Below are 16,041 nucleotides of genomic sequence, written 5' to 3'. Positions count from 1 at the left end.
ATGATGTCTGTCTTCCTGAGTTCCGTCTAAAGTTCCTTCCTTGGACGATCCCATCCTGCGTGGTCGGTATCTTTCCCTTCTCCTTGAAAATTATGAAGCGTAGCCAACGAGGTCGACTCACTTGCGGGAGCCGGGCGGGGGTCCCTCGCGCACACCACACATGTACTCGGAGCAGATGAAGCCGTCCCTGTTGCCAAGGTAGCGGTCTGCGACTGGGGTTAGTTGGAGTTTCCAGAAGTGAGAGAAGAAGGGAACGGCACTCACTCAGGTCGATGCTGGTCGTCTGCAACTCGCCCTGGTTGTCCTTGCACTCGCACTGGAGGTAGCTGGTGGTGCGGGCGCGGCGCTGGCACGAGACGCACGAGGACGAAAAGTAGCCCTCGCGCTGGTAGACGAGGCGGCCGCCGACGTTGCCGAGCATGTGGTCGAGGCCGATGCGGGACCAGTACATGTTCCCGCGGCCGCGGGCGCGGCAGCGGGCCCAGAGGACGTTGTTGGCGTCCCAGACCTGCCAGGCGGAGCAGGTCTTGATGAAGCCGGCGGCGGGGTCGGAGGCCGGGGCGAGGGTGCCGTCGTCGAGGTTGTTGTCGTCGAGGGGGGAGCGCGGGCTGGTGGCGGTGATGTCGACGACGGTGATGGAGGGGTGGGTGTGGGTGGTGGTCGAGTTGGGGCTGGCGAGGGCGATGTTGGCGGCGAGGGCGGAGGGGGTGAGGGCCTTGGAGGGGATGGTCTTGGAGAGGCCAGTCTGGGGGATCTCGGTCTCGGGACTGGCGAGCTTGGCCTTGCTGTTGGCGACCTTGGACTTGGGAGTGTCCATGGGGAGCCACCAGATGTGACTGGTGAGGTGAGTGGTGTTGCTGAGACGAGGGTTCTTGATCGAGGAGGGCTCCTCAACCGTGGCAGTGACTGTAGCGGTGGTCGTGATGGTCGTCTTGATCTTGACGACTGTGGTCTTCAGGCCATTGGCGCCATTGACGACGGTGCTGTTGCCCGCGTTGATGAGGAGAGGGAGTCCTTCGAGGAGGCAGATCGTGGCGGCGCGGAGGTTCATCTTGACTATGGGATGATTTTGTGGTGAGGGCGCGTGGGTGTTGTTGTCGTTGTGAAGGAATTCACTTGTTTTCTGAAAACCTGCGGTGTTGTGGCGAGGTCTGTTTTCAGTGGAAGGGGGGCAAAGGAAGAAGTGCTTTTTGTAGAGATGGAAGAGCCTTGAAAGCTCTGCCTTGGGTGAAGGTGAGATATTCTACCTTAGAAAGGTAGGAACGATCTGGGATAGAAGAACAATAAAGAAGGCAGGCAATGTGAGATTGCTTGCTAGGAGGGTGAAGAGTTTTCATGCGAGGTGAATTATCTACAATTCACCCAGACCAGGAGGGTAGGTGGTTAAAGTCAGTTGCTCTTCCCACTTGTAAATATCTAAGGATGCTTCTTCTTTTCCACTGGCTTCCTAGTATATCTTGTCTCCTGTTTCGTTCCCTGCTTCTTCCTCTCACCCCTATTCTTGACCTGTTGTGAAGCAAAACATCACAACCCAAGCGACACCCACATCACCACCCAAAATGGCCAAGCTCGTACTTTCAGGCATTCTTCTTGCCCTTGGCATCTCCAAGGTCACCGAGGCCGGCTTCCTCGACGATGGCTGTGGCTATCTCAACGATGGCCCTCAATTCAACCTCCGCGATGATGGCAGTATCACCACCTACTGCAACGAGAAGATCTGCGGTGCTACTTCCTTCAGCGTCATTAACCTCAACGACTGCATCTCCAACGTCCTGGGTGACTTGGAAATCAAGCCTGAGCATCACAAGACGTGAGTCCTGCCCTCATCAGCACTACGGCCCTGCTGAGTGCCAAACGACTGATGTCCACATAGGGGCGACTTCTGGAAGACTTGCAAGGACTGCGGTGCCGACAGCTGGGACGGCCTCAAGTGCCAGTGCGAGACTCTCGACGGCACGTACAAGGAGACCCATATCAACCTCAGTAAGTGCGATGTGCAATTTCTTCCTGCCCAGAGTCGACCTTTGCTAATAAAACTACCAGACGAGGTCCTCGACAACTGGAATGGCTATCTCAGCTGCGGCGGCGGCATCTCGGACTGCAACCGGATCAAGTGGGCTTGCAAGCCTGAGGACTGGTGGCCCGAGGGTGCGCCTCCAAAGATCTACACTACGGACTGCGACATCTGGTCTTAGACCATACGAAAAGCCTGCAAATTCTTTCCTCCACAACAGTTATACGAAGTGGCTCTGAACTGGCAATTGATCACTTGCTCATCTTGGAGAAGGATGAATGGCGTATTGGAAAAGGCGCTCTAGACCTGGCCTGTTCATGGGGCAAATTTGGCTGTGGCTTTTGCAAGAACTTAGGGGGCATAATCATCAGCGCAGTTCAAGCTTCTGGTTTTGCTCTCTTAGATAATAGATACTGGTGATTCGACGAAATTTTGCCCATATCTTCCTGAATCGCCGAGAGAAGCGAAGCACACGACCTATTCCCGAAAGAGAGTCGTTGTACGACAGAGGCCTCTCGTTCACGGCCGTAGTGATGTCAGTGAAGCCATTCTGAAACTACCGGCGCTCTCCGGAGGTGGTCAGCCAGACTGCGGCGACCGAATATTTTGAGGTGAGGTAAGCGGAGTAGACATATTCGACGGCGATCGGTGACCTTCCACTCTCATCGGCTCCATGGGCGGAGTTGCCCGACAACGATAGGCGACAGGACAACTGTAGTCAGACGCGATTTGACTTGCAAGTGGCGGCCCACGTGACAAGGGAGGCGAGTGAGCTCACGTTACACGCCGGTTAGGGGATGTGGGGGCCGAAAACAAGGACATGACGCTGGAGAAGCGATGAGATTCAAAAGTTCTGGCTTACAGATCACAGTGCATCATGCCGAGTGCTGACATAGCGCTGGCCGGTGTGTCGGTGGACGTCAACAGATTCTGCCTGCCAAGTGAATGAGACAGGTTAGGAAGGTGGGGTTTTTCCCGGAATTCCTAACTGCAGCAAACTGAACTTGCACTCTTGGTGGTCACAGTGAAGCCGCTGGATTGTGTGAGATGTGCATGACAGACGCCAGAGACGCGAAGGGCTCGTTTCGTTGGTGCACTGTAAGCAGTGGGTTTGTTTGGGCGTCGGTGGTTGTTGTTCAGTAACAGACCTCGGCAAACAAGTGCGGAAACAACCATTGAGTCCGCGGCGGCTAAGCGCCCCGTAAACCAACGAGGAAAGAAACGTCGACATGCACGGTTGCAGAATGACACCAGATGTAGAGTGTTGAATCGGAGAGATATTCCTGTCTCTGCCGGATTTCCAGGAACCGGGGGGCTGAGGCCGAACCTTGAGCCACTTTTCCCGGAGCAAGCCCCATCCGACAAGCCAATGGCATGGCTCCTACTCGGACTTTGAGGGTATCTGATTGGAGTCCCAAACGGCAAGAGCTTTTATAGTGGAGACTTCTCAGTTAGTGCAGGTACGTACTCTGAGTGGGCGTGGCGCAGGCGCATCCAAGCAAGTCCGGGACCTGCCTTGTTTCAGTGGTCCTCTCCCGCTGTGTCTTTCCACTCTTTTTAGGCTCCCGCACCTTGTTTCCCGCGCTTGTTCCCTTCCATTTGCTGAATCCAGTTATTGCGATGGCTTCCTCACATTCCCTCCCGTCTTCTTCCCGCGTACCGCAGCAAACCACACGGCCGACACCGCTCCCGCGCTTAGAATCCCACTCCCATCTCTTGGCCAAGGACGGCCCCTCCGCTGTTTCAACCGGTATGGCGCTTGTTCGGGCCTTGTGACCCTTCGCGGATCGTGGATCACATACCATCCGCAGGTGAGAGCGAGTCTGCCTCGCCAAAATTCAACACGAGCTTCCTGAATCCACCGCAACGCCTCACCCTTGTATTGATATCGCCAAACTCTACTCTACTCCACCCCACTCTACCCAACTTCAGTCGGTGCTGACGTTCCTTTCTCGGAAGACATACCATGAGGCCGACATGATCTGCGAGCGGGCCTAGGTCCGTGATCGACCGGCCCAATCTGTTGATCAATCTGCCACCAAGGTGTGTGATCAAGTTTCAGCTGCAACAGCCTGACATTCAGCACCACGTTTTCGCCAACCGAGAAACAGCTCGCTGGAAATGCCATTGGCCATCATTGTGACGCACCGCCGGGGTGCCGCAGGTCATTTCAGGCCTTGCATGACTCCAGAGCCACATCGTTCCTGTTCCTGTCATCGGCCTTTGGTATGGCAACACAACACCACCAGATGCCCGATCTGAACCTGCTGTCGCCTTCTGAATGACTGCGTTTTCCCACACCTTGAACCACATCCAGCAATCAACAGTTTGTGCCGAGGCCAAGTCCGAAGTCAGTCATACCAGGTGTGGGACAGCTGATACCCAAACTGGCCACCCTGTGGTCTCATTGGCAAAACCACCACCCTTCAGCCCTATCGCATCCTCCCCGCATATGCAAGCCAAGGACACCCCGTCACTTGGGGAATTGGGATGACATATCCGCGGGAATATGACTTGCGATATTCGGACGACACTGTCACACCAGCGAGTCGGTATCCTACTGAGTTTTACAATACGATCAACTTTCTGAACACGATCCTCAACAGCGATCGCCGATATCCGCACCGTCGTCATTGTGGGTCTTCTCCACCGTTCCGTCTCGTCGCCGCTCCTGTCCCGGCTGTCTGCGGCGTGAACTCCGACGGTTGAATTCGCGTTCGCTTGCCACCGCCCGAACACCACGCAAACCTCGTGTCTGCACGATGGATGCAAATTTCCATGAGCGACCTTATGTCCATCTTGATAAGATTGTTTCATATGCCAACATGCTCCGGACCGACGGGCTGCCAAGGGCAAAAGTCCTCTGGGCCCCGTGTCAGCTGCAGAGCCACGGTCTGGTCTTGCTGCAGTGCAGTGCGTCCTACACCGGCCACCTAATCCGCAATGTTCACATCCACCTGCATACATCTCCAAATTGTTTGGATCAATCAGAGTCTGAAGATGGCTGGTCTTGAGCGACCGTTGCGCGCCATGCCACGGACTTGCCAACCGCTAAAATCTCACCTATGCGCATCGCCTTTCACTCGGGGCCCAACGACGAGCTGTTTCGTGCTGACCTCGTCCCGGAGCACCCTATCAACTATGAGCCATCGTAACATCTGCCTGTAGGGCTGCATCGCACACCCTTGCACACGGTCTGTCACACCCCAGGACGTGCATCATGGCTGCCCACCCGTCCCGGCAGCTGGGTTTCGCACAACCACGATCTTATCGTCATTGTCCAGGGTGACTCCCAGAAACCCGCAAAGACAAAAATATGTTTCCTTTGTAAGCATGTATTCGGCCGAGCACCGGTCCTGCTCCTGCCAATCATCGGTTTGAATTGCCTCTTCTCTCCCATCGCTCCACAGAGGCCGCACCCCCTTGTCGTCCCGACCTCGACATCCGAACATGCTCAGAACTCACTACAATCTACCCACAGCCGGTTTTCTGGGACAGCGTCGGCAAGGGGTCGGAGGGCTGCTGGCCACCCGTTTGGGTGCTCCTTGTCCAAGCCCGTCTTAGCTCGTGGCTCGACCTCGTTGACCTCTACCTTCGGGAGCCATCAATCAGCCCCATCCCCAGCCCCGTTACACAGACTTTAGACTGTCATGTATCCCGCGTTTAGAGCTTCGGAGTTCACACTCCTACGACTGGCGCGGTGTTAGGGGCGGACACGTGTGGCTTAGACTTCCCGCTCCCGTCTTCCGTTGACCACGGACGTCTGTTGTTATGTTTAAACTGTCATCTTTTTGTTTTCAAACAATCATAATCACCATATATTTGACCATACAGAGCGTCTCTGATATCCATAATCAGCCACCTTGGCATTCATTGCATGACAATCTCTCGGTGTTACTCACGCATGAACCTCTCACTTCTGACCCAAGCTCAAGGGTGGCTCTGCGAATGCATGTTCACATCATCGTCATACGCTCTCTCCGTTGACCTTCGCTCCGGACATCACTCTCCTGACTGCAGACACCAATCTTACCATTCTGGCGGCTATCTGCGATCTTCTCTGAGTACCGACGTCACTCGGCATAGAGCCTCGTTAGCCGGAAAGACCCCTGGCTGCCTCTTTTGGACGATCTGAACGCCCTCTGAACAGCTTCTTGGAGCTGAACGCCTGCCGTGATGAGCCCGACATCCGAAGAAGCATCGGAGCTGGATATATCATCGAGCTCGCCCGACTTCAAGTCCTGGTCTCGAAGCAGCAGCATCACCAGCAGACACACCAATATCACCGAAGTAAACGACCCCCTCGAGGACGCCGAGTTCACAGTTCAAGACATCCTGTCTTCTTTCTCATCATCCCGCACCACTCAGAAGTCGCATTCTTCCCGCACGCCACCAACAATGTCTTCGTCACGTTCCGGCCGTTCAGGAGGTTCATCCAGCCACCGCAGCTCCAAGAGTAGCAAGAAGCCAAGGGCGGTCCAAGTTAGTGAAGGCCTCTTCTTTGTACTATCGCCCCGTCCTGTCCCTACTCGTCCCTCCCTCCCTTCTACCTCGTACAGAACCCAACCTTCTTCATGATCGCTACATGCGTGCTTCATCCGAGATACCATACTGACAGAACCTTACAGCGCTCCGTCCAGCAGCTCATCGAGTCGCTCGAAACCCACCGGGTAAACACCCTCACAGAGCTCTGCCGGATCGAGCGCGTGGCCGCGACCTGTGAGAACGAAGAGGACGCCGTCGCCTTCCAGGGCCCCATGACGGCGGCCTGGGACTACTATGTCAACAGCAACCAGCTCCTGAGCGAGCTGCGCGGGATGACGCGCAGCTACCCGATCTGCAGCGACATCCTCTACGACGCCCACGTCCGCGTGCGCAGCGACCCGAACTCGAACAAGAGCTGGAACCTGGCGTGGCTCTGCTTGACCAAGATCCAGGAAGAGTAAGTGGACCTCGCGCGCATCTAGATGACTTTTCCCCGAGAGATTTCGGAGCTGACGCGCACTCGCAGTGGCCTAGTTGACGGATACGCCGGCGTCGAGGCCGTGAAGCCTGAGATGTGGGGAGGCCGCGAGCCTTCGGCGGAGGAGGCGGAACAGCTCAAGGCGTGCTTCGTGTACGAATGGAACAAGGCCTTGAGTGCCATGCTCAGGCACTGGGCCGTCGATCCGGTCTGGTACTAGAGGCAGGCTCGGCGCCGCGCAGGTGGTGGCGCATGTGCGGGCTCGGGGATAAGAAATGACGGCGACGGTGATGATTGGTGTATGAGTATAGGCGGCGGCGCATTTTACAGGTATCTTACGTTGCAGCATGGGATGATAGCGAGCGACAGGCATTCTTTTCTTCGAGCGACATCGGCATCAGCATCAGCATCGGCATCGGGGGAGCGAGCATCAGCGTCGCATTGGCATCTTACACCTCTCCGTCTCACGACGATTTCAATCATGGTCTATTCTCTTTCTCATATTTCGTCTACGGCATTTTCCTTTCATGGTCTTTCACGATGGGATGGGTTTGGGCTGGACACAGGGCTTCTGGCAAGTCCTCGGATTTCCATAGCGGTAGATAAGAGGTTTCAATTGGAGTCTTTTTGTTTCTGGCGTACTTTCCCTTTGCAATCCAGAAACTGGACGTTCCGGCGGTCTTTGAACCTGCGCCCGCTTTACCAACGGGGCGGGAGCGGACCGACCAAATCCACCGTCGCCGGGTTCCGGCCCCACCGGCGATCCGTCAGCGTCCCGGATCCTTCACTTTGACAGCTCATCCGACCAGGCGGTGTCGAAACAGGGATTGCAAGCCGGATCAGGCAACACGATTCACACGGCTCCTCCATCCTGATTTGAACGCGCGGAGGTTACAGCCCTGCCATGCGCCCCTCTTGGTCCGCAGGTTGAAGCTGGCCAAGACCATTGGAATCAAAGACGAAGAGGTGCAAAATAGATTGGCAGAGGGGAAACATGGGGGTCACACGGGATCAGATGCCCTGGTCTGGAGGCTGCCCTTGAGTGGGATGAATTGTTACCCCAAATATTGCGCTTGGCGTTGGAGATGCCAAGAGGAGGCTTAAAGAGCTACGCCGTTGGGGTTTAACTTCATCCCCTTTCTGTATCTTTTGACTTAGATACTTGATCAAGATATGTTGCGAAAGCTCTAGAATTCAAGGTGCTGCTGACGTTGAGAAGTTAGCACCTACGAGATGTTTGGCGGGATTTATGTAGGCTCTCGGGGCTTGCGTCAGCAGTGTCGCCTGCGGACTTTGTACGGCGTAACGAACTCCGACTCCGTTTTAATGACAGGACTGGAATAGGGTCTTAGGTTATTTGGGTGAATTTGAGGTTCTCGATGCCATGGCACATCGTTCTGCTATCCTAGTTGTCTCTACTGCCTTATTTCTTCTCTTTACCCTCGTAGCCGCAGTTATCACCTTCATCTCTGTCGTCAGCCTCATTGTAGCTCTTGTCCGCTAATATCACAGCCGTTCAAAGTAATTTGAGCCGGGTTCTCCAGTAAGCTAATAGATAATTGAGACAGAAGCAGCATATCACATTGGAGGCAGATTGAATAGTGAAGTCATGACACATTAGTCAAATCTCATTACCGACTCTACAATTACACGCTAACACACAACCTCTTAGAACACATAGCGGAACGACAGGTTCTCCCTATCCGTCATGTCCTCAAACGCATGAGCGGTGTAGTCGGGAGACGCCTCCGCGACGCCCGAGGCGGCCATCTCGTCCCTCTTCCTGTTCTGCCTCGTGAGGTGGATCCTCAGCCCGATGATGATGAGGATGAGCAGCGCGTAGCAGCCGAGGTGGGTCGCGAAGGCGATGAAGTAGCGCGGGGCGTTCCAGCTGAGGAAGACCTGGGGCCCGATGGCGTTGCCGGTGGCCCAGATGATGAAGTTGAGGGCGACGGCGATCTGCTTCTTGGTCTGGCCGGCGATGTTGCGCGAGATGAGGGAGAGCGCGAGGGTCTGGGCGGACCAGAAGGAGAGGGTGATGTAGTAGCAGATGAGGAGGCCGATGTGCTGTGAGAAGGTCTTGTTGGGGAGGGTCATGAGGAGGACGGTGCCGACGACGGAGCTGGATGTCTAGTTAGTGGATGCGATTCTGCAAGTAGTTTGGGGGCAAGGGACTTACGGAACGCAGAAGCCAAGCATGATGTAGAGGTTCTGGCCCGTCTTCTTGACCAGCCAGACGGATCCGAGAAGCACAAAGATGATGTAGAAACCAAGAACCATGGCGAGGAGCTGCACCTCGAGGGTGCTGAAGCCGAAGCTCATGATGATGATGTTTGCAAATGCGCCAAGGCCAGAGGTGGGCAGGGTGGTGCACAGCGCGATGAGAGCGTACCCCCAGACCTGGGGATCCGTGAGGGCCTCGACAGCCTGCTCGCGCTTGAACTTCTTGTTCTGGATACCGGTCTGGTTATCCCTCACACGCTCGACCATCTCCCTCTTCTCCTGCTCGGTGAAGCACTTGGCGCGCATGGGGGAGTCGGGCATCCAGAAGAGGACGAAGACGCCAAAAATGACGGAAATAACGCCGTAGACGAGGAACAGCCACTGCCATGACTTGAGGGGCCCGGTCTTGATGTGGGTGAAGCAGTACGCGAGGAGACCGCCGACAATCTGCTGGGCGCCGTTCATCATGTACCAGTATGTCACGCGGGAGGCCTGCTCCTCGCGGCGGTACCACAGGGAGGAGAGGATGACGAAGGCGGGCTGGCAGGCGGACTCGAAGATACCCAGGAGAGTGCGGACGACCACGAGGCCGGTGAAGTTTGTGCAGGCGGCGTGGCAGGCGAGGACGGCGCCCCAAGCGATGATGGAGAATGAGAGGTATTTAGCGATGGGGAGACGGGCGATCAAGTAATTCTGCGGCCATTCTACGAACAAGATGGCCTGAGAGTGTTGTTAGCTCGTTCAGTCTTGTCGTGGTGGTGGCTGTGGTTATGGCCCAAGAGTTGGCTGCAGTGTAATACGGTCGAGACTTACGATGTAGATACAGGTCGTGAGCCAGGAGAACTGCTGTCCCACAAGGCCGGTGTCTTTCTGCAGTCCCATGACGGAGGCGAAGGACATTGTCCCCTTGTCGATGGCCTGGAGGAAGTATGTGCAGATCATGACGAGGAGGATGCGACGGTCGATCTTCTTGCGGAGCTCGTCGCTGCGCTCTTTGGAGACGGTGATGTCGCCGCCGATGTACTGCGACAGTTCGTTGTCGACATTTTCGAGGCGGGTTGCTGGCGCCTTCTCGTACGAGGGTGTGCGTTCGAGTTCGGTGAGGGTAGGCTTGGCCCCTGGGGCGTCGTTCACTTCTTGAGAGGCCATGTTGTGATGTGTTTGGTGAGAACGACTGCACTTAAGCGCCGATATTAGGTTCAAAGTTCTGATGACTTCTTTGAAGACCTTGAAGTCACACTCTCAAAAGGGTGAAGAAAGTGAGTGACCTGGAGAAGAGAGTCCAGACGGGACGGATGCTACCAAGTTCTATATAAGAGCAGATCAGGGTGGAGTATGAGGTGATGAGTGTGCCTGGCCTTGGATATCGCCCTTTCTTATTCGGGTCGCCTGTCAAACCCCGGATCCAACCCTCACTCTCTCCTCACTATTACCCCAAGATTTCCTGTTGGGAGGCGCGTGTTCCCCAGTGGGGATGGTTCGGTCCCCCGCGAAAAGGGACGACGAGAGCGAACAGGAACCCCCACGAAGCCCGGGGAGAAGGGACGTCTGCGATTCGAGGATGCCTGGGCCAGGAACTTGCGACAGCCAACAGGACGAAGGAGAGAGGTGGGTTCACTTGGGGCATCATTCGACCGAGATGGGCGACGAGGCGTGGCCTGAGTCTCACACGCCCCTTTGGACCTTCCCAAACTCCTACTATCTGGAGAACGAGAGACGGATATAGGCCGCAGATTGGATGGGAGGCTTGCACAACGGTACCCATCAACTATGGGTAGGACGGCACGAGTCAAGTTTGGGGTTGGTTGGGGAGCCGGCTGATATGGGGACTGGGGGCCCACGGGGTTGGTACGGGGTGACGGCGGGCGTGAGTGCATTGCTCAAGGTATGGTTCAGACGGTGGACACGGCTAGTTTTTGTTTCTGGCTGCGCGTTGCATGGGTGGCGAGGCAATCCTGGTAATGGAGCGTCTACGGCTTCTGTGTTTGGATCTTGTCGCCAGTCGCAGACTCTGCGTTGGGATGTCTCACTTGAATCGGGTTTTCTTCACCGAGGAGAGAACGAGACTGTTGGAAAGAGGCTCTTTGCCAAGACGGGCGGTCTACGGCACTGAACGGAAGGGCAAGGGGAAGACCTCTGGGCAGATGTGAATCTGGCGAGTCGGCTCGGCTTTTGGGGGGTGTCATCGACAGGGGATGGGATTGGCTTGGTATGATGGGAGGGGTGCGACGGTGATGGGATCAGGGCGGGTTGAGCCTGAAAGGTGTCTCTAGCGTCGGCGGATGCCCGCGCCCTTCGTCTTGGAAAAGCTTGATGGAGCGTGCGGCTGCCTCGGAGTGCTTTCTTGGCAGGTCAGTGTTAAGCCGCATAGTGCTGTCATTTCTTGACGGCTGGATAGAACTTGGTGATAGGTCACATGGGGATGTGAGAGTTATGGCAACTGGCTGGGGACTGAGCCAGGGGCTTTGGGGGCTGGGAGAAATGGAGGTGAACAAGGAGAGAGAGGCACCGATGTAAGCAATTGAAGACAGTGCAGTCATTTCATGTGCTGTGATGATTTCTATATCGTTGCAAATCAAGTATGACATGAAGGAAATCGAATAGGCGTTCTCAGATGTCCATGGATAAGGTAGTAACGGTTTCTTTCGTTTCTGTGTGATGTAGGGCTATGCTGTGTTGGGGGCGGGTTTCCAGCGAACACGGTTTAAGCATCGCGAGGATGACCAGAGTTCCGGAATTGCAATTAAAGCACATTAGCACCTTGTCCAGTGGATTTATCCGGTCTAGTTCGCTCGACCACACTCCGCTCGACTCCGCGTTGGAATTGTGCCTGAGTCGGGTCGAGTTGTGCATATCGCTTTGGTCAGCAGAAGTGCTGGAGACTCCCGCCTCTCTCCGCAACCGCAACCTGGGGGAAATGGGGGAAGCCCGCTGTTTCCCCTCAAATCTCCTCCGTCTCGCGCTCTCTCTCCAGACTATCTCCATCTTTTCACCGCAGGCTGAGTGCGGAGATGACTTCCCCAAACTCCAGGCCGCGTGAGGGAAAAAACAGGGGCTGTGGACAACGGCCGCCGGCGGGCCTCGTACCGGGCGAGGGCCACACAGGGGTCATCCAGTGCGGTCTGGTCAGGTTGGGAAAGTCGCGCCAGTCAGGAAAGAGGACGACCTCCAGGCCAAACCGCAAACGACGACGAGAAAATCGGGGAAGACTCCACCGGCGCGGGGTAACCAGCCCGGGGCGCGGGGGAGGAGGACCCGAGATGGAGCCGAGTCGCAGCGTCGGTGGCCACCCGAAGTGGGTCGGCCCCGGTTCACCCAACCCAAACCTCCTTCAGTGTTTCCTACTGCATCATTACAGCGGGATATACCCAGCCAACCAATCCAGGAAATAACAGCTTGATACCATGCTTCGTGGGATCCCTCGTGCGTCTTTCTAGCCTCATGGCACATCGAGCTGTGGGGTTCTCAAGACCAGCGAAGACCGCAAGCACAGGACGGCGCATCTTTTAAAAGTCTTGGCCTTCATACACCTCGGCCTGCATCACGCCGAACGCGTTCGTGCCCCCGGCTCTCTTCGTCCACGTACCCCTGACACCTGCTGTGCATTTTGGTCATTTCGCCGAAGCCCTGCCACTTCATAAGGGTTTCTGCGGCCAGCGTAAAAGAGGAGAGCTGGCGTCAACGCGTGCTGTGTTCATACTCGTCCACTGTCGTCAAAGGAACAGGCCGATCGCTTCGTGAAACTCTCGAGACTGCACTTCCTGTTTATCGGATGCTCCCAAGGTAAGTCGTCGTGATTGAGGGAAGACCACGTTCCAACCGTCTTTGGCCGGCGATCGGAGCTACCCCGCCTCACTTTGAGAACCCGAAACTCGGTCACTAACTCATTGAACAGCAAGCCATTGAAACTTGCCGTTTAATACAACACCCCCAAAAACCGCCAAAATGCCCGCCGAGCTTCACGGCGTCAAGTCCGCCGATGTCCACAAGCAGGTCAAGCAGCTCATCCACGAGCTGGTGAACATCAAGGACACGACGGGCGAGTTCCTCATGACGCTGGCCGACGGCCGCATCATCGACACCAAGGGCTGGAACGACTGGGAGTGGACGCACGGCATCGGCCTGTACGGCATCTGGAAGTACTACGAGCTGACGGGCGACGACGAGTGCCTCAAGACCATCGAGGACTGGTTCCGCAACCGCTTCGACGAGGGCCACAAGGGCAAGAACATCAACACCATGGCCGTCTTCCTGACGCTCGCCTACGTCTACGAGAAGACGGGCAACGAGACGTACCGCCCCTGGCTCGAGAGCTGGGCCGAGTGGGCCTACCACGACCTGCCGCGCACAAAGTACGGCGGCATGCAGCACATCACCTACCTCGAGGTCAACGACCAGCAGCTGTGGGACGATACGCTGATGATGACCGTCATGCCGCTCGCCAAGATCGGCCTCGTGCTCAACCGCCCGCACTACGTCGAGGAGGCCAAGAAGCAGTTCCTCATCCACCTGCAGTACCTCTTCGACGCGCCTACGGGGCTCTTCTTCCACGGCTGGACCTTCCACGAGGGCGGCCACAACTTTGCCCGCGCCCGCTGGGCCCGCGGCAACAGCTGGGTGACCATCGTCATCCCCGAGTTCATCGAGCTGCTCGACCTCGGCCGCGACGACGCGCTGCGCGCGCACCTCGTCAACACGCTCGACGCGCAAGTCAACGCACTCGTGCCGCTGCAGGCGGAGAGCGGGCTGTGGAGGACGCTGCTCGACGTGCCCGAGGCGGAGGGCTCATACGTCGAGGCCAGCGCCACGGCCGGGTTCGCGTACGGCATCCTCAAGGGGCAGCGCAAGAAGTACATTGGCAAGGAGTACGAGGGGACGGCGATCAAGGCCGTCAGGGCGGTGCTGGAGAACATCAGCCCCGAGGGCGAGCTGCTGAACACGTCGTTCGGCACGGGTATGGGGCACGATCTGCAGCATTACAAGGACATCCCGCGGACGAGTATGCCGTACGGCCAGGCCATGGCCATGATGGCGCTGGTCGAGTTCTTGCGGGTCTACTATTGATGTAATGATACCATGCTAAAAATGAAAATGAATTGAATGAGCCAATGATTGCGTCTTCTGCCATGTGAGTTGATTCCGAAGTCCGGGCCGGGTTCACCGGCTGGATTGCCGTAAGAACGTAGGTAGTGGGCCTCGAGGACCGAAAGCCGGCCTCTTGCCAAAGGAAGGCGAGGCGCTTTCCGCGCCGAGACGCGTCCACATGGGGGTCATCGTCTTTCGGCTGATCGTCGACCGACGACACCCCTCCCCGGTCTCCCGGGCTGTCCGCAAGGCACAAAGAGTTTGCGACCCTTCATGTTGGAGCGGCGGACCCTGGGATTGGGGTAGCCTTGTCTTTGTCGACCCAGAAGTTTGTGACACTGGGGCCATGCATCTGCAGGTCGGCCGAGCCACCGAGTTTTGACAACGGTGTGGTTGGTTGAAGAATCCCGGAGGTGTGGTTCGCGGGGAAGATCTCGGGGCTCTCTCCTGACTGCTGCTTACCGCATGTCATTGATGTTCGGCATTCAGATTCTTGGGGTGACACGACGCAAGCCCTGGCAAGTTCGGCATGAAATGGTGCAAATTGCGAACGGACAGCTCGGGAGGTGTTGTTCAAGTGTTCCAGAGGGGTTCGGTGATGCTATGAAGAAGGCACGAGGTTCCGGTTGAATACAGCCCGAGACCTGCTTGTCTTGTGTGATGCCATGTGGTGTTTGTTCCATCTGAACTCGTGAGGTGTGATGATGATTGTCTGAGATTATATATACTCATAGTTGCAGCCACCATGGCTTCCACGTTTATGACAAGGTCGACAGTTTCTTGGCACGGGTCTACTCGACCTGCAAACTTGGTTGTCTCGGATGGATGTTCAACCTGAGTCTGCGGCCCCATGTGAACGACACTTTGTTTGGCAAGGCAGATGTGTCTGGTGAGAAATGATCAGTTCTCTGACAGAGGCAACGACAGATGCCGTGCCATATCTGTCTGCGCTGTCGAGTGACCGTGGCCCGTCGCTCAGCCTAGTAGCATTCATCTCGTATTTCCCCAACGGTCTCGTCGATCACTTTCGGCACGCACCGAGCAGAAGGTCTTTGAAAACCAACCTGACACTGGATATCGGCAAGACCGTCCAACACACACACAGCCTTGCAAGTTGGTTGCAGCAGAGATAACAGCCGGACCCTGCATGGACCTAGTCTCGGAGGTTTTCGAACCTATAGTCAGATGTCTCGTGGTGGCGGGCGGTGATGGCGTGGTATGAGTCCGGCTCTGCCAACACTCTGTGGTCACAGGGCTCGTCCTTTAGAAACAGTCTAGCCGTGTTCCCGGCGGTCTACGAGGTCAAATGATTGGCCTATGGCAAAGACGGCGAACAGTTGGGGGTGACAGCGAACGGGATGGATGGGCAAACTTACTAAGTAAGGCTTAGAATTGGGACGGTGGCCGTTGGAGGATCTGGGACGAGTGCCAGATCAGAGATCAGATCGGTGTGGCCAATGACAGACGCCTGATTTTGAGGGCGGACGTCATCGCACCTCCCAATATGCGCGTGATCGGAAAGGCGGGCACGAGGTTCCAGTACAGTGAGCTCTTCGCAGTGTTCAACGATGGTCATGATTGGCTGTTAGTGCCCAGGCACCTGTCAGCGCGGGAAGCTTAACACAGAGTTCCCGCCCCGCCACCCACATTTATTGCGCAGAACATTGTGAAGAAGGGAAGGAAGTGCACGGAGCACATGCCCCGTCGAAGCGAAGAGGAAGGAGACGAGGAAGAAAAATGACAAGGGGAAAAAAAA

At 56.3% G+C, this 16,041-nt stretch overlaps 5 protein-coding genes across 5 annotated transcripts; 3 read left to right on the top strand and 2 right to left on the bottom strand.

Annotated features, from left to right (window-relative positions):
* Positions 1 to 117: 117 nt before the first annotated feature.
* On the bottom strand, positions 118 to 1,051 carry COL26b_003344 (uncharacterized protein; the record flags this gene model as incomplete). The annotated part of the gene is made up of 2 exons (XM_053176242.1): positions 118 to 206; positions 265 to 1,051. 2 exons carry the CDS (start codon positions 1,049 to 1,051, stop codon positions 118 to 120), a joined length of 876 nt encoding a protein of 291 aa, XP_053039863.1.
* A 508-nt stretch (positions 1,052 to 1,559) lies between these two features.
* COL26b_003343 (uncharacterized protein) lies at positions 1,560 to 2,195 on the top strand (the record flags this gene model as incomplete). Its single annotated transcript, XM_053176241.1, has 3 exons — positions 1,560 to 1,810; positions 1,874 to 1,983; positions 2,044 to 2,195. The coding sequence occupies 3 exons, from the start codon at positions 1,560 to 1,562 to the stop codon at positions 2,193 to 2,195; spliced, it is 513 nt and encodes a 170-aa protein (XP_053039862.1).
* A 4,217-nt stretch (positions 2,196 to 6,412) lies between these two features.
* COL26b_003342 (uncharacterized protein) lies at positions 6,413 to 7,197 on the top strand (the record flags this gene model as incomplete). Its single annotated transcript, XM_053176240.1, has 3 exons — positions 6,413 to 6,496; positions 6,643 to 6,956; positions 7,026 to 7,197. 3 exons carry the CDS (start codon positions 6,413 to 6,415, stop codon positions 7,195 to 7,197), a joined length of 570 nt encoding a protein of 189 aa, XP_053039861.1.
* A 1,448-nt stretch (positions 7,198 to 8,645) lies between these two features.
* COL26b_003341 (uncharacterized protein) lies at positions 8,646 to 10,349 on the bottom strand (the record flags this gene model as incomplete). Its single annotated transcript, XM_053176239.1, has 3 exons — positions 8,646 to 9,099; positions 9,157 to 9,920; positions 10,014 to 10,349. The coding sequence occupies 3 exons, from the start codon at positions 10,347 to 10,349 to the stop codon at positions 8,646 to 8,648; spliced, it is 1,554 nt and encodes a 517-aa protein (XP_053039860.1).
* Positions 10,350 to 13,145: 2,796 nt separating this feature from the next.
* Positions 13,146 to 14,264, top strand: COL26b_003340 (uncharacterized protein; the record flags this gene model as incomplete). The annotated part of the gene is made up of 1 exon (XM_053176238.1): positions 13,146 to 14,264. One exon carries the CDS (start codon positions 13,146 to 13,148, stop codon positions 14,262 to 14,264), a length of 1,119 nt encoding a protein of 372 aa, XP_053039859.1.
* Positions 14,265 to 16,041: the final 1,777 nt, after the last annotated feature.

This window comes from Colletotrichum chrysophilum (assembly GCF_026319265.1).
Source record: "Colletotrichum chrysophilum strain AFK26 chromosome Unknown scaffold_18, whole genome shotgun sequence".
NCBI classification, from domain to species: Eukaryota; Fungi; Ascomycota; class Sordariomycetes; order Glomerellales; family Glomerellaceae; genus Colletotrichum; species Colletotrichum chrysophilum.
This window is presented reverse-complemented; position numbering and strand designations above follow the sequence as displayed.